The 25430-nt window shown below is 36.8% G+C and overlaps 1 protein-coding gene across 1 annotated transcript; it reads left to right on the forward strand.

The window, feature by feature from the left end:
* Nucleotides 1-48: 48 nt before the first annotated feature.
* On the forward strand, nt 49-23697 carry LOC126614865 (protein GL2-INTERACTING REPRESSOR 1-like). The gene is made up of 3 exons (XM_050282546.1): nt 49-167; nt 304-482; nt 23064-23697. The coding sequence occupies exons 1-3, from the start codon at nt 140-142 to the stop codon at nt 23445-23447; spliced, it is 591 nt and encodes a 196-aa protein (XP_050138503.1). The 5' UTR covers nt 49-139; the 3' UTR covers nt 23448-23697.
* The last annotated feature ends 1733 nt before the right edge of the window (nt 23698-25430 follow it).

Consider the following 25430-nt stretch of genomic DNA (forward strand, 5'->3'; position numbering starts at 1 on the left):
AAATCCTTGCCAGTCGCTGCCTGGTACTAAGTTGAAGCAGCATGACCAAGGAAACATTCTCGAGAAAGAATTTTGCTAAAGCTACCAAACGGCAGTTTATTCTGTCAAAGGCAATTCACTAGAATTTCCGTAAACTTCTATGTCACTTCTAGGAAGATGGAGCGCAAGTGCGATTTCTTTCTCAAACACTTTTCCAAGACTAGGAACCCGAATTGGACTACAGAAGTAGAATATAACTTGTAGTTGATGAATGCCTAGTCTGTTTTTGTGATTCCTATTTTGCTTGGTTTAACTATTGAACAGGTATAAAAGAATTGCGGACGATGTCAAGACCAGTGCTGCTTGTTTTTCTGCTTCTTATTCTCATAATCACTTCCCAGTTTGAGTGGAAGCAACAAGTTGTGCCTGATCTTGACACTACTCCAAGCATCTCCAAAAAGCAGAATCAAAACTCGAATAGGGAAGTAGCTGTGAAAGAAAAGGTATAATAATAATAATAATAATAATAATAATAATAATAATAATAATAATAATAATAATAATAATAATAATAATAATAATAATAATAATAATAATAATAATAATAATAATAATAATAATAATAATAATAATAATAATAATAATAATAATAATAATAATAATAATAATAATAATAATAATAATAATAATAATAATAATAATAATAATAATAATAATAATAATAATAATAATAATAATAATAATAATAATAATAATAATAATAATAATAATAATAATAATAATAATAATAATAATAATAATAATAATAATAATAATAATAATAATAATAATAATAATAATAATAATAATAATAATAATAATAATAATAATAATAATAATAATAATAATAATAATAATAATAATAATAATAATAATAATAATAATAATAATAATAATAATAATAATAATAATAATAATAATAATAATAATAATAATAATAATAATAATAATAATAATAATAATAATAATAATAATAATAATAATAATAATAATAATAATAATAATAATAATAATAATAATAATAATAATAATAATAATAATAATAATAATAATAATAATAATACAACAACAACAACAACAACAACAACAACAAAGCCTTTTCCCACTAAGTGGGGTCGGCTATATGAATCCTAGAACGCCATTGCGCTCATTTGTGTCATGTCCTCCGTTAGATCCAAGTACTCAAGTCTTTTCTTAGGGTCTCTTCCAAAGTTTTCCTAGGTCTTCCTCTACTCCTTCGGCCCCGAACCTCTGTCCCGTAGTCACATTTTCGAACCGGAGCGTCAGTAGGCCTTCTTTGCACATGTCCAAACCACCGGAACCGATTTTCTCTCATATTTCCTTCAATTTTGGCTACTCCTACTTTACCTCGGATATCCTAATTCCCAATCTTATTCTTTCTCGTGTGCCCATACATCCCACGAAGCATCATCATCTCCGCTACACCCATTTTGTGTACGTTGATGCTTCACCGCCCAACATTCTGTGCCATACAACATCGCTGGCCTTATTGCCGTCCTATAAAATTTTCCCTTGAGCTTCAGTGGCCTACGACGGTCACACAACACGCCAGATGCACTCTTACACTTCATCCATCCAGCTTGTATTCTATGGTTGAGATCTCCATCTAATTCTCCGTTCTCTTGCAAGATAGATCCTAGGTAGCGAAAACGGTCACTTTTTGTGATCTTCGCTAGATTGCTCGGTCATTAGTGTGGATAAGTATATAAATGGATAGAGATAGGAAAGCAAACACAAGATGTACGTGGTTCACCCAGATTGGCTACGTCCACGGAATAGAGGAGTTCTCATTAATTGTGAAGGGTTTACACAAGTACATAGGTTCAAGCTCTCCTTTAGTGAGTACAAGTGAATGATTTAGTACAAATGACATTAGGAAATATTGTGGGAGAATGATCTCGTAGCCACGAAACTTCTAAGTACCGGAGTGTGGTATCGTCTTGACTTGCATTATCTGTCTCATAGGTAGATGTGGCATCTTCTCTGGAAGTACTCTTCCTCCATCCAGGGGTGGTATCTGTAACTGGTGGAGATGCACAAGGTAATGTATCAATTTCACTTGAAGCTTACTTGTAGTTTCATGCTTGGTCAAGCGAGATACAAACCATGTAGTAGGAGTCCCCCAAGTCGCCGAGCTGGGGGATCTGCTGGAAGAGGTGACAGACAAGGTAAGCAATCAGAGCTCCGGCTGATTGTTCACATTCTCCCTATCTTGCAGGCAGCATGAAGGATAAAGAGAAGAAAAATGAGGAGAGATGATATGGGATACTTTTGCTTTTGAAGAAGTAACTTTCCACAGGCTTATTCTTGAACTGGGCTGGAGGGTTTTCTGGTTTCCTCCAGAGAATAAGGCCGACTGAAGAATTTAAGGGTCAAAACAAGTCCATCAAATCTAGAGTACGTTCGACCCTGCTGATATGGGATACTTTTACTTTCGATAGAGTAGTGGATGTATCGGCACGTGTGCTGTTACGCTTGTCTCCACATGCTTCCTTGTATCCTTCTCACTTGCCCTATCTGTTCCTCAGGCAGATGCGGTATCTTCCCTGGAAGCATAAGATGTTGAAGATGAGTACTCGAGAGCAATGCCAGGTAAGTAATCAGGTAAAGGGTTCCAGGCAGTCAGTTCCTGGCTGGAAGCTTGATTCCAAGTGCTGACTGATTGCTCTCTTTCTCCTTGTCTTGCAGGTAAGAACAAGGCCAAAGGAAAAGACAGGGAAAAAGCATGATATGGGATACTCTTGCTTTTAACCCTGATGATATGAGATATTCTTGCTCTAGTATAGCTTGTTTACAGAGGTATTATCGGGGGGAAAGAAAGCTGAATATTTCGAAAGGCTTTGTTGGGAGTGCCATCTCAAATAAGAGAAAGGGTTGAGCATTTTTGCAGGTCTGCCTGTCCGTTAGGGATGGAAGTCGACATATATAGGAGTCTCCCTAACATCAAGTAATAATGCTATTCCTTTACCCTGCTTGGTTATAGCACGGTAGTGGGAGCTGCCAGCTTCACATGTTTTAACTCTGTCAGAGCACTTTGAAAAAGTGGTTTGTGGTATCTGGAAAGCTGATGTTGCGTGTGAAGATTACAGACCTGTCGGGGGTCTGGCTCTCGAGATTCGGAGAATGATGCCTCTTCGATTTTTGAGAAAGCAATCCTGCTGGGGGTCTGGCTCTCGAGATTCGGAGAGCGGTGTCTTTTCGATTTTTGAGAAAGTAATCATGTTGGGAGTCTGGCTCTCGAGATTCGGAGGGCCGTGCCTCTTCGATTTTGGAGCAAGCAATCTTGTTGGGAGTGTTTTCTCGAATGTGAGTAAAGGTTGGGCATGTTTGCTAGTCTACCTTGCCACGAAGCACAGAGGTTGACACACAGGGACTTTCCAATTATCCAGCAGTGGTACTGTTCCTTTACCCTTTCTTCGATTTTGAGAAAGTAATCATGTTGGGAGTTTGGCTCTCGAGATTTGGAGGGCGGTGCCTCTTTGATTTTGGAGCAAGCAATCTTGTTGGGAGTGTTTTCTCGAATGTGAGTAAAGGTTGGGCATGTTTGCTAGTCTACCTTGCCACGAAGCACAAAGGTTGACACACAGGGACTTTCCAATTATCCAGCAGTGGTACTGTTCCTTTACCCTCTCTTCGATTTTTGAGAAAGTAATCATGTTGGGAGTCTGGCTCTCGAGATTCGGAGGGCGGTGCCTCTTCGATTTTGGAGCAAGCAATCTTGTTAGGAGTGTTTTCTTGAATGTGAGTAAAGGTTGGGCATGTTTGCTAGTATACCTTGCCACGAAGCACAGAGGTTGACACATCGGGACTTTCCAATTATCCAGCAGTGGTACTGTTCCTTTACCTTTGTGGGTAATAATATGGTAGCTAGACCTTCAAAATTTATGTGTCTAAACTTTGTTAGTGTTGTTTCTTTGCAATTCTTTTACCCTTCTTGGTCAGAGCGATGTAGTGGGAGCTGCAAGCTTCACGTGTCTCAACTTTGTCAGAGAACTTTGGCAAAGTTATCTGTGGTACCCATGAGCTACTGTTGCGTGTGGGAAATGGGTGATTGAACAGTACGATTCATGTGCTTTCTACTTCGCCAGAAATCTTCGACAGAATGCCCATAATTTCCGCAAAGCTGAGTGTGCGTGTGACAGGTGCTGACAAGGCTGGAAAAGTAGGTGCCTCTTCGATTTCTGAAATCGACCCTCGTGATCTCTGAGCAGCCCAGCTTTTGAGAAAGCAAGCCTCTTCGATTTCTGAGATCGGTCTTTGTGGTCTTTGAGCAGCCCAGCTTTTGAGAAAGCAAACACCTCTTCGATTTCTGAGATCGACCCTCGTGGTCTCTGAGCAGCCCAGCTTTTGAGAAAGCAAACGCCTCTTCGATTTCTGAGCAGGCGCCTCTTCGATTTCTGAAGCTTCGTCGAGTGCAGATTTTTATAGGGGCTGACATTAAGTCCCAAAGCACACTTGAATATCCACCAGTAGAAGCTCCATTCTTGCACTTCTAAGATCTTGATTTGTCCGACCTCTTCTCTCTTCAACACCTTTGAAAATGTCTGGCCCCTCCGACCGTCGTTTTGACTTGAACCTTGTTGAAGAGGCAGCCCCGTCTTCTCCAGACAACATATGGCGCCCATCCTTCGTCTCCCCTACTGGTCCTCTTACCGTTGGGGATTCCGTGATGAAGAATGATATGACCGCTGCGGTAGTGGCCAGGAACCTTCTCACTCCCAAAGATAACAGACTACTTTCCAAACGGTCTGATGAGTTGTCTGTTAAGGATTCTCTGGCTCTCAGTGTTCAGTGTGCAGGTTCTGTGTCTAATATGGCCCAACGCCTATTTGCTCGAACCCGCCAAGTTGAATCATTGGCGGCTGAAGTGATGAGTCTCAAACAGGAGATTAGAGGGCTCAAGCATGAGAATAAACAGTTGCACCGGCTCGCACATGACTATGCTACAAACATGAAGAGGAAGCTTGACCAGATGAAGGAATCTGATGGTTAGGTTTTACTTGATCATCAAAGATTTGTGGGTTTGTTCCAAAGGCATTTATTGCCTTCGTCTTCTGGGGCTGTACCGCGTAATGAAGCTCCAAATGATCAATCTCTGATGCCTCCTCCTTCTAGGGTTTTGTCCAGTACTGAGGCTCCGAATGATCCCCCTCCGGTGCCTTCTCTTTCTGGGGCTCTACCGACTGCTGAGACTTCTCCTAAGCAACCTTTGTGAAGGCTCCCTCTTGTTTGTTTATTTTGACTCAAGTATATGTACATATTTGTAACTTATCGGGGATATCAATAAATAAGCTTTCCTTCATTTCAACGGATTGTGTTAAATACACCAAAGCCTTCTTCGCTAAGTTCTTTGAATTTTCTTTTGTTGAAGCTTGTATGTTAAAGCTTTGTGAGTGGAGCATATAGGTTGAGGTAGTGTTCCCTTAATTTCCCGAGTGAGGAAAACTTCTCGGTTGGAGACTTGGAAAATCCAAGTCACTGAGTGGGATCGGCTATATGAATCTTAGAACGCCATTGTGTTATGTCCTGTGTCATGTCCTCCGTTAGATCCAAGTACTCTAAGTCTTTTCTTAGGGTCTCTTCCAAAGTTTTCCTAGGTCTTCCTCTGCTCCTTCGGCCCTGAACCTCTGTCCCATAGTCGCATCTTCTAATCGGAGCGTCAGTAGGCCTTCTTTGCACATGTCCAAACCACCGGAACCGATTTTCTCTCATCTTTCCTTCAATTTCGGCTACTCCTACTTTACCCCGGATATCCTCATTCCTAATCTTATCCTTTCTCGTGTGCCCACACATCCAACGAAGCATCCTTATCTCCGCTACACCCATTTTGTGTACGTGTTGATGCTTCACCGCCCAACATTCTGTGCCATACAGCATCGCTGGCCTTATTGCCGTCCTATAAAATTTTCCCTTGAGCTTCAGTGGCATACGGCGGTCACACATCACGCCGGATGCACTCTTCCACTTCATCCATCCAGCTTGTATTCTATGGTTGAGATCTCTATCTAATTCTCCGTTCTTTTGCAAGATAGATCCTAGGTAACGAAAACGGTCGCTCTTTGGTATTTCTTGATCTCCGATCCTCACCCCTAACTCGTTTTGGCCTCCATTTGCACTGAACTTGCACTCCATATATTCTGTCTTTGATCGGCTTAGGCGAAGACCTTTAGATTCCAACACTTCTCTCCAAAGGTTAAGCTTTGCATTTACCCCTTCCTGAGTTTCATCTATCAACACTATATCGTCTGCGAAAAGCATACACCAAGGAATATCACCTTGAATATGTCCTGTTAACTCATCCATTACCAACGCAAAAAGGTAAGGACTTAAGGATGAGCCTTGATGTAATCCTACAGTTATGGGAAAGCTTTCGGTTTGTTCTTCATGAGTTCTTACGGCAGTCTTTGCTCCTTTATACATATCCTGTATAGCTTGGATATATGCTACTCGTACTCATTTCTTCTCTAAAATCCTCCAAAGAATGTCTCTTGGGACCCTATCATACGCTTTTTCCAAATCTATAAAGACCATGTGTAAATCCTTTTTCCCATCTCTATATCTTTCCATCAATCTTCGTAAGAGATAGATTGCCTCCATGGTTGAGCGCCCTGGCATGAACCCGAATTGGTTGTCCGAAACCCGTGTCTCTTGCCTCAATCTATGCTCAATGACTCTCTCCCAGAGCTTCATTGTATGACTCATTAGCTTAATTCCCCTATAGTTCATGCAATACATCGCCCTTATTCTTGTAGATAGGCACCAAAGTGCTCATTCGCCACTCATTCGGCATCTTCTTCGTTTTCAAAATCCTATTGAAAAGGTCAGTGAGCCATGTTATACCTGTCTCTCCCAAAACTTTCCACACTTCGATTGGTATATCGTCTGGGCCTACTACTTTTCTATGCTTCATCTTCTTCAAAGCTACACCCACTTCTTCCTTCCGGATTCTACGATAAAAAGAGTAGTTTCTACACTCTTCTGAGTTACTCAACTCCCCTAAAGAAGCACTCCTTTCATGTCCTTCATTGAAAAGATTATGAAAATAACCTTTCCATCTGTCTTTAACCGCGTTCTCTGTAGCAAGAACCTTTCCATCCTCATCCTTGATGCACCTCACTTGGTTTAAGTCCTTTGTCTTCTTTTCCCTTGCTCTAGCTAGTTTATAGATATCCAACTCTCCTTCTTTGGTATCTAGTCGCTTATACATATCGTCATAAGCCGCTAACTTAGCTTCTCTCACAGCTTTCTTCGCCTCTTGCTTCGCTTTTCTATACCTTTCACCATTTTCATCGGTCATATCCTTGTATAAGGCTTTACAACATTCCTTCTTAGCCTTCACCTTTGCTTGTACCTCCTCATTCCACCACCAAGATTCCTTTTGGTGTGGGGCAAAGCCCTTGGACTCTCCTAATACCTCTTTTGCTACTTTTCGGATACAACTAGCCATGGAATCCCACATTTGGTTAGCTTCCCCCTCTCTATCCCACACACACTGGGTGATTACTTTCTCTTTGAAAATGACTTGTTTTTCTTCTTTTAGATTCCACCATCTAGTCCTTGGGCACTTCCAAGTCTTGTTCTTTTTTCTCACTCTTTCGATATGTACATCCATCACCAACAAGCGATGTTGATTAGTCACGCTCTCTCCTGGTATAACTTTGCAATCCTTACAAGTTATACGATCCCCTTTCCTCATTAGAAGAAAATCTATTTGTGTTTTTGACGACCCACTCTTGTAGGTGATCACATGTTCTTCTCTCTTCTTAAAGAAGGTGTTGGCTAAGAAGAGATCATATGCCATTGCAAAATCCAAGATAGCTTCCCCATCCTCGTTTCTCTCCCCAAAACCATGGCCACCATGAAAACCTCCATAGTTGCCTGTCTCCCTGCCCACGTGTCCATTTAAATCTCCTCCTATAAATAACTTCTCCGTCTGAGCAATTCCTTGCACCAAGTCTCCAAGGTCTTCCCAAAATTTCTCCTTCGAACTCGTATCCAACCCTACTTGAGGTGCGTACGCACTAATCACATTGATAAGTTCTTGTCCTATTACAATCTTGATTGCCATGATTCTATCTCCTACCCTCTTGACATCTACAACATCTTGTGTCAAGGTCTTGTCCACGATGATGCCAACACCGTTTCTCGTTCTATTTGTGCCCGAATACCATAGTTTAAACCCTGAGTTTTCTAGATCCTTTGCCTTACGACCAACCCACTTAGTTTCTTGTAGGCACATAATATTTATCCTTCTCCTCACCATAACTTCTACTACTTCCATAGATTTTCCTGTCAAGGTTCCTATATTCCACGTTCCTAAACGCATTTTGCTCTCTTGAACTCTACCCTTCTGTCCTAGCTTCTTCACCCTTCCCCGTCTAATAGGATCAAAGTACTTCTTTTGTGTGTCCCGTGTAAAGTTGATAGGAGCATATGCTCCCAAACAACTTTGAGTGGAGTCGTTCGAAAAGAAGTTTCTATAGCCCCCTTGCTCATTTAACACTGTATCCGGGTGCCGATGGAGATACAGTGACCCTTGCTCACTTATCACTGTGCTCAGGCCACACAGCGCGCCACTTACAGGTGACGCCCTAGCTTTAGCGCGATTTCGTTCTGGATTCATTTTCATAAGGATTCGACGTGATCATGGAGTGCCGGCTGTCGACTACCTGACGCCCTCCCCCTCCTCCTTTATCTGGGCTTGGGACCGGCAATGTAAGATAAACTTACACGGCGGAGTTAATAATAATAATAATAATAATAATAAACCATTAAAGTTAACCCAATAATTTCCCTCCCTCTTAAATTCTTGGCCTTAGACCATCTTTTATGGAAATGTCAAATTATAACAATCAAATTATAATTGAAGGACTGCCTAATTTTGTGTTTCTCCAACTAAATTGTCAAATATTATTTTCTTATTAATGTAGAGCTTTAAATGGTTGTATTTAATAAAAATAAAAATAAAAGTTGAAACAAAATTTTTAATGGCTGAAAAGTTAGAGCACCTCCATAGGAGATGTCAAAATTTAAATATAGAATTTAAATTTGAAAGATTATGTGGCAGTATGATCATTTTAAAATTTTTGTTCTCCACCTGGTATGTTATATTTAAACTATTATTCATTACATTATTTACTTTTCATAATTGTAATATGTATTTTTAGAACAAAAATAATAATAAGAAAAATGATAAAAAAAAAAAAACACTTATAAATCACTAAAAATAGATTTGAAGTTGCTGTCTATCAATCCCCATTATGCCACATAAGAATTGCATTTCAGTTAAAGTACACACTAATGCTGTATTTGTTTTACTATTATTGTTGATATGGACTTTTTGACGACCCAGAATTAAAACTAATAAAAAATAGGTTTTTTATATTTTTATATCACAAAAGTTCATGAAATTGACCCTTACCATCAACATGGTCTCTAAAATTGAAAATCAATCAATTTAGTCCCAGAAAATAGGTATCGCAAATCAATATAGTCATGTCGTCACAATTCTGTTAAAAATTTGTTAAGTGCTGATGTGGCACATAAATGGGTCCCATAAGTCATATTTTCTCACAAATAGTCCTTGAAATTAATCCAGGACATCAAAACGGTCCCTAAAATTGACTCGAGACATCAAAATTGTCCATGAAATTGAAAATTGATCAATGTAGTCATTCCGTCACAATTTTGTCAAAAATTTTGTTATGTGCTGATATGACACATAAATCGGTCACACAAGTCTAATTAAATTTAAAAAAAAAACACTTATAAATCACTAAAAATAGATTTGAAGTTGCTGTCTATCAATCCCCATTATGCCACATAAGAATTGCATTTCAGTTAAAGTACACACTAATGCTGTATTTGTTTTACTATTATTGTTGATATGGACTTTTTGACGACCCAGAATTAAAACTAATAAAAAATAGGTCTTTTTATTTTTTTATATCACAAAAGTTCATGAAATTGACCCTTACCATTAACATGGTCTCTAAAATTGAAAATCAATCAATTTAGTCCCAGAAAATAGGTATCGCAAATCAATATAGTCATGTCGTCACAATTCTGTTAAAAAATCTGTTAAGTGCTGATGTGGCACATAAATGGGCCCCATAAGTCATATTTTCTCACAAATAGTCCTTGAAATTAATCCAGGACATCAAAACGGTCCCTAAAATTGACTCGCGACATCAAAATTGTCCATGAAATTGAAAATTGATCAATGTAGTCATTCCGTCACAATTCTGTCAAAATTTTTGTTATGTGCTGATATGACACATAAATCGGTCACACAAGTCTAATTAAATTTAAAAAAAAAATTACAAATAGGCTTAATAATTTAATAGTTAATAAAAAAATTGTCTACCCAAAAACCCAATCATGCAATCACCTCCGATCATAGTCCATATTTCTATACATCCTTCGCTCTCTATTCTCTAAAAAAAATAAAAAATCTCAATACACCCATCTTTACACACTTCGACTCTCTTCACCGAATTGAACCTGGATCGAGATCACTTTTGGTGACGGTTTGACCCATTGGCAATGACCTTTGGGACATCACTGTTAACATTTAGGCGATCAACATCCTCACAACCTTAATCTTGTAGAGCTTGTTCGACGCTTTCTTGGTGGTCTGGTGATGCAAAGAACGACGAGGTCTGCCTTGAGATAATGAGGTTATAACCGAGGTGCATCCATTGTTGGTTGTAAACTATTTCCACACTCGCTCTTAAGCCTTGGTTAAGCCTGGTGCATTTGAGAATTTATGGAAGGGAACTCTCTTAGGAGTAGGCCCTACTATAAGAAAAAAAAAATCCATTATGAAAAAATGTTTTAGACCATTATTTAATTAATTATTAAATCCACATCAGCACATAATATTTTTTTTTTTTACAAAATTTTGGCAGAAGGATCAATTTGAGGTCGACACCTATTTTCAAGGACTACATTGATTGATTTTCAATTTCAATACCATATTATGATAAAAACCCGTAAATCTTGTGGGGTCCATTTATTTTTCACATCAGCACTTAACGGAATTTTTAACATAATTGTGAAGGAAGGACCACATTGATTTGCGACACCTATTTTCAGGGATAACATTGATTGATTTTTAATTTCAGGGATCATCTTGATGGTGAGGGTCAATTTTAGGGACTATTTGTGATAAAAACCCTAAAAAACAAATTTGATGTTGATGTCAAATTTGACTCATAAATCACAAGGGCTTCAATTCCAGTCTGCAAATAACACTTCGGTTAGAAGCTTTTTAACATCAAGTATGCAAAATGACATCTCCACCTAAAATTTAATATCTCATTTGAAGATGCTTAGAGGTCCAACTGTAGAACACCAAACACATATTTGTTGATTGCTGACCCAACCCTACTACTATATATAGCTGGTTTTACCTTCAGCATATCTTCACCAAACCATTTGTAGTGACTAGCTCCAATCTTGCAATTTCTGTAATTTTTGCCCATATATCTCTATAGCTCCAATCTAGTAATTTTTGCCTAATACACTGTCTGTATATATATTTTTCTTTATCTTTCTCAAGGCAAGACGTTGATTAATTATTATGTTCAACTATATGTTAATTATTATTTTAGGTTGATTAATGTCCTTGTGTTCTAATTTGCATGTTAGGGTTTTCGACAGGTGGGAGGTTTTCAGATCGATATTAAAAGGAGAGACACAAAGATGAGCAGACGAGGAAGTAGTGGTCCAATGCTTGAATTGAGGCTGAACCTATCTCCTCCGAGGGCTAACTCATCATCACCAGTTGACTCCCCAACTGCCTCCGAGACATCCTCGGACATGTCAATCGATCACAGCTCATGCGTGTCATCGGAGCCTGATGATCAGACGATGCATTACCTGAGTATGCCCGAAGCCAAGGCGATGGTGCTCGCAGGGTGTCGTCGGTGCCTCATGTATGTCATGCTGTCTGAAGTGGATCCAAAGTGCCCCAAATGCAAAAGCTCTGTCTTGCTCGATTTCTTTAGCGAAGGAAGCAGCAAAAGGAGATGAATATAGATCAGAATATGGCTTGTTTTTCTTGTTTTCACATGGAGCAAGTAAATTCCAATATATTTGTTAGGCTTTTGTGTTCCTGCTGAGGTTTTGGGTGTTCGGGTTAAGCCTTTTTCTTCTTCCTAAAGAAAAATTTTATGTTATATTTGCCCGAGTTGATTGCTTTTAGGTTCAAGTAGCTTGTAGAGTTTTGTTTATTGTAAGAGTATTGTGGAACTTTCATTTTCTATCTACTTTTCTTCTTCTATGTGAATGCATCCTAATTAAATCTTGTGCTTTCTTGCTTCCTTTGAAGAACTGATGAAGGTGCATCATAGAGTCAGCCATGTGGAGTTAGTTTGATCTAACAATTTTCTATTTGGAAATTGCTTTTCTAGAAGACTTTTTGTTTAAATGCACATTCCCATCTCAGGCACGAGTCGCACGACACCTACCGCCTCCCGCCCTCCAAGCCTCTTCCTTTCCCAGCCACGCCACTCACAGCTCCTTCTCCATTTAACTCGTCAAATATCCCCATTTCCAACAATACATAAAGCAATTTCTCTCTCTTGGCATTTTCTTCCACCTCCATCTCACACAATAGCTTCGAGGCATCAACCGCATCGTTTACATTCCTGGGATGAATAACGAAGGCCTTGGAGGCCTTGATTTCATAGATGATGTTGTACAGTTACTTGAGATTGACCATGCAATATAATGCGAGAGAAGTCTTCGAAGAGGTTAATGGTTACCGTTGTTGTTGGACCTGAGGGGGCGTTAAGGGTGTGCAAAAGGTGTAGGGCATAGGGTCCTGAATTTTTTAGGGGCCCCAAAAATTTTTGATCCTCCTATATATTACGTATGAGTATAAATTTTTTAATAAAAAAATTTTTGATTGAAAAGAAAAATCATCATCAGATGATTTTATTTATATTACAATTGATTAAGTGGAGCTTATACTTAATATATTAATTTTTTATTTTCTCCAACAATAAAAAAACTTGTATATTACTTTCTTCCACTTTACTCACTTATTTATTACTTTCTTTCACAACACAAGCCTATTTTTGCATCTCTCTTTTAGTCATGCTCCATGCTTTCATGGATGAACCCTAAATCATAATTTCATAGCAATTGGAGATTATTCAATTAGTAAGAGTGAGATGTTGATTTCAATTAAGTTTGAATATTGATTGTTGAATTATGTATGAATATAATTAATTTTATGAAAAATTTAACCGTATTAATTTAGAGTTAAGTTGAAAAACACATATCAAAATATGATAAGAGTGACACATAAGACACATGAGATTCAGGGACAACAAACCCTAGGCCAGAACGACATCAAGCGGCCCAATGGTAAGAGCGCAAATTGTGGCTCTCCAATAAATAAAAAAAATGTGAGAGATTCTGGGTTCGTTGTTTCGAACTGATGAGTTTGTTTGACTGTAACTACGGATAAGGTGAGATTTCTCATAACTTCATCGGGTCTAAAAAGGGTGGATTGTGTTTGACATCGGTTGCTCCCCTTTTAAAAGAAAAAAAAATGTAAAAGAATATAATCACCTGCTGGCACCACAGTATATTAAAACGTATGGTATCAGAATGTCGTACAAAAGTGTAATATCTCTGGCTCTAATATATTGTCATCATGTATGTTTAGGTTTCTTGACTTACATGATCTTGACTTGCAAGAAATTAAAGAAAAGTGAAATTAAAACCATGAAGACGAAGATTCAACGTTAATGACACTCTGTCATTTAATATTACGGTCTAATGATATTCTTTTTTATTTGTAAGTGAGAAGTTTTAAGTTTGATTCACGTAAAAAACGAAGTTGAACGACATTATTAAGGTAAGCCTATTGTAAGGTTTAGCTCTATTTCCTTACTCTCTTAGTGTAGTTACTATCATTTAAAAATAAAATAAAAAAATAACATTTTCCACCCTTTTTTTTTCATCCTAACATCTAACTGTTTATCTCACTAAACTACTAAAACCACTACAGTGCCTGCTGAAATTAGTACATCATGTAATGAATTCTTATTAAATTTTCTATGTTCGGAGTAAATAGGGCAGGGCCGCGCCCATTCGAGGCGCCAGTTCTCTCATCACTGTCAATGCACAACCGTTGCAGTGGTAGTTGAGATAACTTCCCTAACATAATTCCTACTTCCAGAACATAACTTCAGCTAATGTTAACTTAAAATTTGTATTTTTAAATTCCAGAGCAACAATTTAAATTACTTAAATTTGTATCGTTAATTTACTCAATACATTGAAATTTGTCAAAAATTCTAGCTAGTACTTTAATACAATATTTGTTTTTTATAATACAGTCTCAGCTGAAAACGGACCCCTTTCCCTTTTACGGAGGGTTTCTCTCAAATAACTTTTTGGAACATGTTCTGAATTGTATTTCAAAAATTTAAGCCGTCTATCTTTTTAAATCACAGTTCAAAATCATATTTACAGAAGCTTAGACCCTTATTAAGGTATTCACTTGTAGTGAAGAAAAATAAAATGTGAAATACTTAATAGAGTGGTTAAATAGTTTTGAATTTGAGTGATTTTTTTTTTCAAAGATGATTTTTGAAAGAATAAAATAATGAGTTCAAATATTCTATACTCATTTTTTGCATGGCCTATTTGTGACCTCTATCATGATCGACACGTGTTAATAAATTTAACTCTCTTTAATTTTCAATCAATGATATAGGTAGACCTTGCATTCGTGTCATGTTTCTCGTGTTCGTGTCATACTCGATAGTTTAACGGGTTGTGTTGTGTAATACCCCGTTAAAGTAAACAGGATAATATGACCCGATCTGAAATCAACCTGTTAATATTATCACGTAATATGACCTGACCCGTTACCCGTTAAGAAAAATATATTTTAAATCAATAAATAATGAAAATGAAAAACATAATTTGACTCCAAAAATATGTAAAACATAATACTAAATTAGTATATTCATACTAAATTTTGGATTTGACCCCTTAATGAAACTTGTAAAGCTTGTCATTATGAGTGATTATATATTTTTACATTTTTCACACTTCCACAATAATTATTATTAATTTTGCACTCAAATGAAAAATATTGTTCATGAGATTTGGAGGGTTTTAAAAATCTAAACGACTATGTAACCATCGTCTAAGCATAGAGGATGCAACTACGATCGTTTAAATATGCTTTCACATCTTTTAGACTTATACATTAATGATTATGAATTTTGTTTATTTTGAGCCCCCTTAAAAATACTATTCATGAGGGTTTGTATTGTTTTAAAAACTCAAACGATCATATACCCATCCTCAAAGTGTAGAGGATGCGATTATGAGCGTTTGCCTATTTTTTCACATTTTTCTCGCACTTGTAAATTAATTATTATAATTTTTTTAATGTGATTGATATTTTTAAATTACTTGATATTTTTATTTTTAATGTGATTTATAATTTTTTAATCTCAATTTTTGCCTATAGTATATTATAAAAATAAATAAATAAATAATACTTAAATTTAAAAATTTATATAGAATAATAATACAATAATAATTAATAAACAATATATACATATCCATTATATCTATTTATTTTATAGTAAGCTTTTTTAGTAGTTTAAAAAATTAAAATCATCAAAATAACTTTTTTCTTATCGTGTCGAAACAAGTTTACCCGCGTGTCACTTTCGTGTAATCATGTTAAGGACCCGTTATTAACGAGTTCTTATCATTTGACCCGAAACCCATTATTTTCGTGTCGTTTACGTGTCGTGTTAACGGGTCATGTAAGAAATTGCCAGGTCTAGATACAAACAACACACAAAATGAGTGCAAAAAAATTGATGTCTAATAATGTGAAGTGAGCGCTATTGATTTGAAGAATCCTCGATTGAAGCTCACTGTGTAAAGCACTTCCAAAGGACAAGGATTTTCTCCTCTCCTGTTTGAACGCTCAAGATTTCATCTTTGTAGAGAGCGAAAGAAAAAAAGAAGTAGAGAGAAGGAAGAAAAAGAAAAAAAAAAACTGTGAGAGGAGGGGACGGAGGGCAGGGTAAAAGGAAGGGATGGGAATCCTCCCAAAAACACCCGAATACAACTTGGAAACGAAAGCAACTACCATTAGCTATAACCCATAAATGGAAAATTATACAACAACTACCACTAGCTATAACTGTAAACCCGAAAATTCTGTAACGAATGAAATGAGAACAAGTGTACAAAGTAGATTTTGTATTGATTTGAATTTGTAGGTTACTATCTCTGTTTACAATTTTCCTCTGATTCAGTCTCCAAATTTGACATAGATGCGTAGGTTGTTGATCCAAAGGTTGTGATGACTTGATCTTGGAAGAACAATTGAACGATTGCTTTAAGTTTTGGGCTTGAAATGATGCTTGGATGATCTTCACCTCAAAGTTGTGGCAAAGGGTGATGTTGATGCAGGATTTCATTGATTCAAAGGTCTTGGCGACTTGATCTTGAAATGAACGTCGTTACAAGTTTTGAGCTTGCAACAAAATCTTGAAGGAGTCGGCACGAGTGCTTGTTGATTCTTCAAGGGGAGTGCTTCGGCTTTGGTTGTACGTTATTTGAAGAGAGCTTTGGCAGTATATTAGTCTTCAAAGATTTGTGTAGAGGTTCTTCTCAATGTGCAATTTTCGACCCCTTTGTGTATCTTGGATCTTTGTATTTATAAACTCCCAAAGCCATGCCTTTGGATGGATTTGGCTTTGATTTGTGTCTTGATTCGTCCATGGGAGAATTTAGGCATGTTTTGTGTCTTAATTTCAGCCACCTTCCTCATATTGGTTGAAATTTATATGCCTTGTTGCCTATTTGTGAGCACTATTCAATTCTTGCTTATTTTGTGAAGATACTTTGGCTTTCTTTCCGGTTTTGAGAGATTTTGGGCCCCTTGCCGATTTTAAGGAGGATTTTCTCCCTTTTGCCGAATTTTAGGAATGTTTTACACTTCTTTGGCTTGATTTGTGCCACATGTCATTGATGACTTGTCCGTTTGTGATGAGTCATATGCCTTTTGTATTCAACGAAATTTACATGTCTACAATAACACATACACCTTTTGTATTCCTTTGCTTGATTTTTGCCAAATTTTAGGAATGCTTTACACATACACCTTTTGTATTCAACGAAATTTAAAAATGGTGGGTATGGGTCGATAGGGTTTCTAAATTAAAGAACTTAGGTTAAGATCAAATACTTATTAATTAAGAATATATTGATTAGGAATTAATTTTGGTTTTTGAGTTAGGTTAAAGGGCTTTATTTATTATTTAGGTATAGGTCAATGTGGAATTCCATATGAGTTTCAAGTCGTTATAAATGATTGAAAATGACGTTTCTGCCCTTAATAATCTGACTAAAACGTAGAACTGAATTCTAGTATCCTTAAAGCTCATATCCGACACTACATTGCAATTTTTATTCTGCAATTTTATGGATTCAAATTTCACTCTTTATAACCTCATTAGTTTGCCCCATTTTTAGTTCAGGTCGATCACGGCCTAGAAAGGCGAAAGCTCAACTCTCGTCAAAGCCATCTTGGCCTTGCGTATATGAGCGGATGCACATAGACAATTGATCGGAATCCCCCATGAACACCGGTGAGGGGTGAATGAGATTGATTGGGGGTGTTAATGAATCCATAATGAACGGCCTACATATCTTTGGGGAATGGACTCAAATCACAAGTGAGTACTAGAGAATGAGTAGTGTGATATGTGCCACATCGTAAAACATCATGGATGAATAAGCCTTGGCGAACTAGCTCTTGAAGCACATCGAGACGTAGCGCGCCCCTAACGAAGTATTCTGAAGTAGGACAAGAGTAGATGATCGTGATTTTTTCTAAGGGCGGTAGGCAAGTAGCCACTCAACTAGCCACAAACCAAGCGTTTGGCAGTGTGTACTCTATTTTGACCCTTGGAAAAACGTCTTCTCCCGTCTTAGCGCCTAGAGGAGCATTCACTCCCGACTCAGACTGTGAGCCTATGTACACTCACGGTTGAGAGCACATTCCGACAAGCATTTTGGACATTCTTGGCAAAGCGTCCGTGCATGGCTTGGCCCACAAGAAGTTCTTCCTACCATGCATCAAAGTAGCAGTACGAGGGACAAAGGGAAGCTCAAGTAATGTGCGGCTCGAGTTTAATTGGTAACCTACACCAAACACAACCACGAGCAACTCGCTTGATAGCTAGAGAAGAACCACGTGCACCGAAGTTGCAGCATAGGTAGATCTAGATGAAGTAGAAAAGGTTTTTAGATGAGCGACTACACGATTTACATCACCGTAGACCACTAGTGAGGCACTTCAGAGAGACATGGCTAACATGAGCAGGTCACTGTTCAAGAACGAGATCGAGCAAATGAAGCCACAAATTTAGCTTGCCACATTTGACTTTTTCAAGGGAGATGAAAATCCGAAGAGGCAACTGAAGCACTATCATAACGTGATGATTCTCTATATGAACAACGAAATTGGGGGACCACGCTACCCCCTTAAACCACATAAGGGGTTCACTACCTACTTAGTCTCTTTAGATCCATAGGTCGTCCTGCCTGGTTACTTCGTATTTGGAGACCACGTTATTGGATGGATGCCTATGGTTCCGTCTAGTTAATCCACATTGGGGAATCATACATATTCCATTCCAGATTCCATTAAGTGGTCTGGATATTTCGCTTTGCCTCGATTCCATTGAGTGGTCCAGAATTGTATTCTATTTGGGAGTCCAAGAGTTTTATAAAACGTTCTTGATGGAAAAAATGTGAATAAAAGATCCCCCTAAATAGAATTTGGTCCATGAATATAAGAAATGGTGAGAATTCTAGATCTCTCTCAATTCGAAAATCTAGGATTTCAATTGATGTCTTGGCATTGAATCCTCCTAAATTGCATTGATTTATCCTAAAGATTTCATTTCAATTGAAATTTGGTTATTCACCATGTAAGAGGATCCCTGCTAAGCATCCATGGTTGAATGGTTAAAGCGCCCAACGCAAACATAAATTGCAAAATAAAATGACATATAAATGATAAAGTATTAGAACATATTCAAAACATGGGGAAGAAGCATATAATGGGTGATCATCGACATATTCAACAAGTCTCTTACATTTTATTGAAAATTTAAAATGCAAAATGAAATTATCGATTTTCTATATGAGTAAGAGTCGAGACCTAGGAAGGTTTAAGCAGCCTAGACCTATGCCTAAGCGGGCTAGACTGGCACCTAGGTAGGCTAGGTGGACACGTAAGCGAGTCTAGGCAATGCTTAGGATTAATCGCGGTGGTGCCAACCGCCTAGCACCACCTTTTTAGAATAGTGGTTTGATTACACCACTTCGCCTCAATTTCGTTGAGTGGTTCGGAATTGTATTCTATTCAAGATTCCGTTGAGTGATCTGGATACCCTACTTTGCCTCGATTCCATTGAGTGGTCCAAAATCATATTCTATTCGGGATTCCGTTGAGTGATCCAGATACCTTGCTTCCTCTCGATTTCGTTGAGTGGTCCGAAATCATATTCTATTTGGGATTCCTTTGAGTTGGTCTAGAATGTAGGAACATAGAAGCTGCTCAAGCTTATACTTGTGTTGGAAACTCAGAGTTTCAATGCTATTGATTTGAATTTCAGGTAAGGAAATACGACGAACCTTACATAGGTCAGCTTTACTAAACTTAATGAAGTGATATAAAATTTTATTGGTTTGATTAACCTAGTTAAACGTTAATAGCATGCATTTTTTATTTTTTATTTTTGAAAAATTGTTGGTTGTGTTTGTGGGATTGTTGTTGGAAAACAGTTCAGTATACGTAATAGAGGAAGGGAAAAACTCTGATATGGTTAATTGGTTGACTTACGTGTTATAAAATTGAGGGATCATGCTCGTTGAGTTCCATTGAGTAATTTTTGAACCCTATGTTTTTATGCTAGAGAAATGGTGAACTACAAATGACTTAATCAAGTCTTTGAGTACGTAGGCAGTCTAACAAGAAGGTTAGATGCAAACATAAAATAAAAGAAAAGTTACTATGCTGTTGGACCTGGATTTAGGTTCTGTTCATGTCTCAGAGGCGAGAGATGACAAATGAATAGATAATTGGTGACATTATGTGTCGATCTTGGACGTATCTCAAGATCGGGGCGTAACATGTGACCAAGGAAACATTCTCGAGAAAGAATTTTGCTAAAGCTACCAAACGGCAGTTTATTCTGTCAAAGGCAATTCACTAGAATTTCCGTAAACTTCTATGTCACTTCTAGGAAGATGGAGCGCAAGTGCGATTTCTTTCTCAAACACTTTTCCAAGACTAGGAACCCGAATTGGACTACAGAAGTAGAATATAACTTGTAGTTGATGAATGCCTAGTCTGTTTTTGTGATTCCTATTTTGCTTGGTTTAACTATTGAACAGGTATAAAAGAATTGCGGACGATGTCAAGACCAGTGCTGCTTGTTTTTCTGCTTCTTATTCTCATAATCACTTCCCAGTTTGAGTGGAAGCAACAAGTTGTGCCTGATCTTGACACTACTCCAAGCATCTCCAAAAAGCAGAATCAAAACTCGAATAGGGAAGTAGCTGTGAAAGAGAAGGTATAATAATAATAATAATAATAATAATAATAATAATAATAATAATAAACCATTAAAGTTAACCCAATAATTTCCCTCCCTCTTAAATTCTTGGCCTTAGACCATCTTTTATGGAAATGTCAAATTATAACAATCCAATTATAATTGATGGACTGCCTAATTTTGTGTTTCTCCAACTAAATTGTCAAATATTATTTTCTTATTAATGTAAAGCTTTCAATGGTTGTATTTAATAAAAATAAAAATAAAAGTTGAAACAAAATTTTTAATGGCTGAAACGTTAGAGCACCTCCATAGGAGATGTCAAAATTTAAATATAGAATTTAAATTTGAAAGATTATGTGGCAGTATGATCATTTTAAAATTTTTGTTCTCCACCTGGTATGTTATATTTAAACTATTATTCATTACATTATTTACTTTTCATAATTGTAATATGTATTTTTAGAACAAAAATAATAATAAGAAAAATGATAAAAAAAAAACACTTATAAATCACTAAAAATAGATTTGAAGTTGCTGTCTATCAATCCCCATTATGCCACATAAGAATTGCATTTCAGTTAAAGTACACACTAATGCTTTATTTGTTTTACTATTATTGTTGATATGGACTTTTTGACGACCCAGAATTAAAACTAATAAAAAATAGGTTTTTTATATTTTTATATCACAAAAGTTCATGAAATTGACCCTTACCATCAACATGGTCTCTAAAATTGAAAATCAATCAATTTAGTCCCAGAAAATAGGTATGGCAAATCAATATAGTCATGTCGTCACAATTCTGTTAAAAAATTTGTTAAGTGCTGATGTGGCACATAAATGGGCCCCATAAGTCATATTTTCTCACAAATAGTCCTTGAAATTAATCCAGGACATCAAAACGGTCCCTAAAATTGACTCGAGACATCAAAATTGTCCATGAAATTGAAAATTGATCAATGTAGTCATTCCGTCACAATTTTGTCAAAAATTTTGTTATGTGCTGATATGACACATAAATCGGTCACACAAGTCTAATTAAATTTTAAAAAAAAAATTACAAATAGGCTTAATAATTTAATAGTTAATAAAAAAATTGTCTACCCAAAAACCCAATCCTGCAATCACCTCCGATCACAGTCCATATTTCTATACATCCTTTGCTCTCTATTCTCTAAAAAAATAAAAAATCTCAATACACCCATCTTTACACACTTCGACTCTCTCCACCGAATTGAACTTGGATCGAGATCACTTTTGGTGACGGTTTGACCCATTGGCAATGACTTCTGGGACATCACTGTTAACATTTAGGTGATCAACATCCTCACAACCTTAATCTTGTAGAGCTTGTTCGGCGCTTTCTTGGTGGTCTGGTGATGCAAAGAACGACGAGGTCTGCCTTGAGATAATGAGGTTATAACCGAGGTGCATCCATTGTTGGTTGTAAACTATTTCCACACTCGCTCTTAAGCCTTGGTTAAGCCTGGTGCATTTGAGAATTTATGGAAGGGAACTCTCTTAGGAGTAGGCCCTACTATAAGAAAAAAAAAATCCATTATGCAAAAATGTTTTAGACAATTTTTTTTAATTAATTATTAAATCCACATCAGCACATAATTTTTTTTTTTTTTTACAAAATTTTGGCAGAAGGATCAATTTGAGGTCGGCACCTATTTTCAAGGACTACATTGATTGATTTTCAATTTCAAGGACCATATTATGATAAAAACCCGTAAATCTTGTGGGGTCCATTTATTTTTCACATCAGCACTTAACGGAATTTTTAACATAATTGTGAAGGAAGGACCACATTGAATTGCGACACCTATTTTCAAGGACTACATTGATTGATTTTTAATTTCAGGGATCATCTTGATGGTGAGGGTCAATTTTAGGGACTATTTGTGATTAAAAACCCTAAAAAACAAATTTGATGTTGATGTCAAATTTGACTCATAAATCACAAGGGCTTCAAATCCAGTCTGCAAATAACACTTCGGTTAGAAGCTTTTTAACATCAAGTATGTAAAATGACATCTCCACCTAAAATTTAATATCTCATTTGAAGATGCTTAGAAGTCCAACTGTAGAACACCAAACACATATTTGTTGATTGCTGATCCAACCCTACTACTATATATAGCTGGTTTTACCTTCAGCAAATCTTCACCAAACCATTTGTAGTGACTAGCTCCAATCTTGCAATTTCTGTAATTTTTGCCCATATATCTCTATAGCTCCAATCTAGTAATTTTTGCCTAATACACTGTCTGTATATATATTTTTCTCTATCTTTCTCAAGGCAAGACGTTGATTAATTATTATGTTCAACTATATGTTAATTATTATTTTAGGTTGATTAATGTCCTTGTGTTCTAATTTGCAAGTTAGGGTTTTCGACAGGTGGGAGGTTTTCAGATCGATATTAAAAGGAGAGACACAAAGATGAGCAGACGAGGAAGTAGTGGTCCAAGGCTTGAATTGTGGCTGAACCTATCTCCTCCGAGGGCTAACTCATCATCATCAGTTGACTCCCCAACTGCCTCCGAGACATCCTCGGACATGTCAATCGATCACAGCTCATGCGTGTCATCGGAGCCTGATGATCAGACGATGCATTACCTGAGTATGCCCGAAGCCAAGGCGATGGTGCTCGCAGGGTGTCCTCGGTGCCTCATGTATGTCATGCTGTCTGAAGTGGATCCAAAGTGCCCCAAATGCAAAAGCTCTGTCTTGCTCGATTTCTTTAGCGAAGGAAGCAGCAAAAGGAGATGAATATAGATCAGAATATGGCTTGTTTTTCTTGTTTTCACATGGAGCAAGTAAATTCCAATATATTTGTTAGGCTTTTGTGTTCCTGCTGAGGTTTTGGGTGTTCGAGTTAAGCCTTTTTCTTCTTCCCAAAGAAAAATTTTATGTTATATTTGCCCGAGTTGATTGCTTTTAGGTTCAAGAAGCTTGTAGAGTTTTGTTTATTGTAAGAGTATTGTGGAACTTTCATTTTCTATCTACTTTTCTTCTTCTATGTGAATGCATCCTAATTAAATCTTGTGCTTTCTTGCTTCCTTTGAAGAACTGATGAAGGTGCATCATAGAGTCAGCCATGTGGAGTTAGTTTGATCTAGCAATTTTCTATTTGGAAATTGCTTTTCTAGAAGACTTTTTGTTTAGAAGCACGTCGATGTTTTTGAGAAAACCAATTTTTTTTCGAGGTCTGAATCAAACCAAGTTTTTAACAAATCCTAATCATGTGGTCAAGTCCGTTAGCAATCTTAGTTTGAATCAAAATTTTCGTCAAAACGCCATTCAGATGCATGGGTAAATAGTCAATATATTCCATCCATTGTTAAAGAAAAAAATAAAAAATAAAAAAAATAAATGCACATTCCCATCTCAGGCACGAGTAGCACGACACCTACCGCCTCCCGCCCTCCAAGCCTCTTCCTTTCCCAGCCACGCCACTCACAGCTCCTTCTCCATCTAACTCGTCAAATATCCCCATTTCCAACAATACATAAAGCAATTTCTCTCTCTTGGCATTTTCTTCCACCTCCATCTCACACAATAGCTTCGAGGCATCAACCGCATCGTTTACATTCCTGGGATGAATAACGAAGGCCTTGGAGGCCTTGATTTCATAGATGATGTTGAACAGTTACTTGAGATTGACCATGCAATATAATGCGAGAGAAGTCTTCGAAGAGGTTAATGGTTACCGTTGTTGTTGGACCTAAGGGGGCGTTAAGGGTGTGCAAAAGGTGTAGGTCATAGGGTCCTGAATTTTTTAGGGGCCCCAAAAATTTTTGATCCTCCTATATATTACATCTGAGTATAAATTTTTTAATAAAAAAATTTTTGATTGAAAAGAAAAATCATCATCATATGATTTTATTTATATTACAATTGATTAAGTGGAGCTTATACTTAATATATTAATTTTTTATTTTCTCCAGCAATAAAAAAACTTGTATATTACTTTCTTCCACTTTACTCACTTATTTATTACTTTCTTTCACAACACAAGCCTATTTTTGCATCTCTCTTTTAGTCATGCTCCATGCATTCATGGATGAACCCTAAATCATAATTTCATAGCAATTGGAGATTATTCAATTAGTAAGAGTGAGATGTTGATTTCAAGTAAGTTTGAATATTGATTGTTGAATTATGTATGAATATATTGTCCAAAAAACTGTTTTTTTTTTAATAAGGAGAGCCTTTTTCATCTAATTCGCACAGAGCCTCCAAAATGTCAGAGACAACCCTGTGTTTGACCTGAGTAGGTTGATTGGTAGAGACAACAAATAGGATTGAAGGACATATTTGTCTTAAATCTTTAACGGATATTCAATTGAAAAATGAAACAAAATTGCAAATTGGATCAGTATTGCTAACGGACTTGACCACATGGTTATGGTTAATAGTTTTTTTTTCATCACAAGAGCTATATTAAAATTAGGGTCTCACCACAAGTACCATGAAAAAATTTGGCCTTTTAATAAAAACCAAATGCACGCTCCATTAAAGTTCTTGAAGTTCTTCTTACACTTAAAATACTTTCAACTTTTTAGTCAAGCGTTGTCATAAACGCTTTGAATTATATGAAAGCTTGTTTAGCTATTTTAAAAATAATTTTAAACAGGTAAAAATTCTCGTTCCAAATTAAGAACCATAAAGGAATAGAGGATGGATATCGAATCCTACCTTCTCTTTTTTATTATCTTGATTGGTGAATTGATGTGAAAATTAACTTGACAC

Source organism: Malus sylvestris, chromosome 3, assembly GCF_916048215.2.
Source record: "Malus sylvestris chromosome 3, drMalSylv7.2, whole genome shotgun sequence".
Taxonomy (NCBI): domain Eukaryota; kingdom Viridiplantae; phylum Streptophyta; class Magnoliopsida; order Rosales; family Rosaceae; genus Malus; species Malus sylvestris.

Excerpts from the sequence above, each read along its gene's own strand:
- LOC126614865 (XM_050282546.1), top strand. The coding sequence starts at position 140 with ATGTCACTTCTAGGAAGATGGAGCGCAA. Across the intron at positions 168-303 it reads TCTAGGAAGATGGAGCGCAA|GTATAAAAGAATTGCGGACG; the intron begins GTGCGATTTCTT and ends ACTATTGAACAG. Across the intron at positions 483-23,063 it reads AAGTAGCTGTGAAAGAAAAG|GGTTTTCGACAGGTGGGAGG; the intron begins GTATAATAATAA and ends TTTGCAAGTTAG.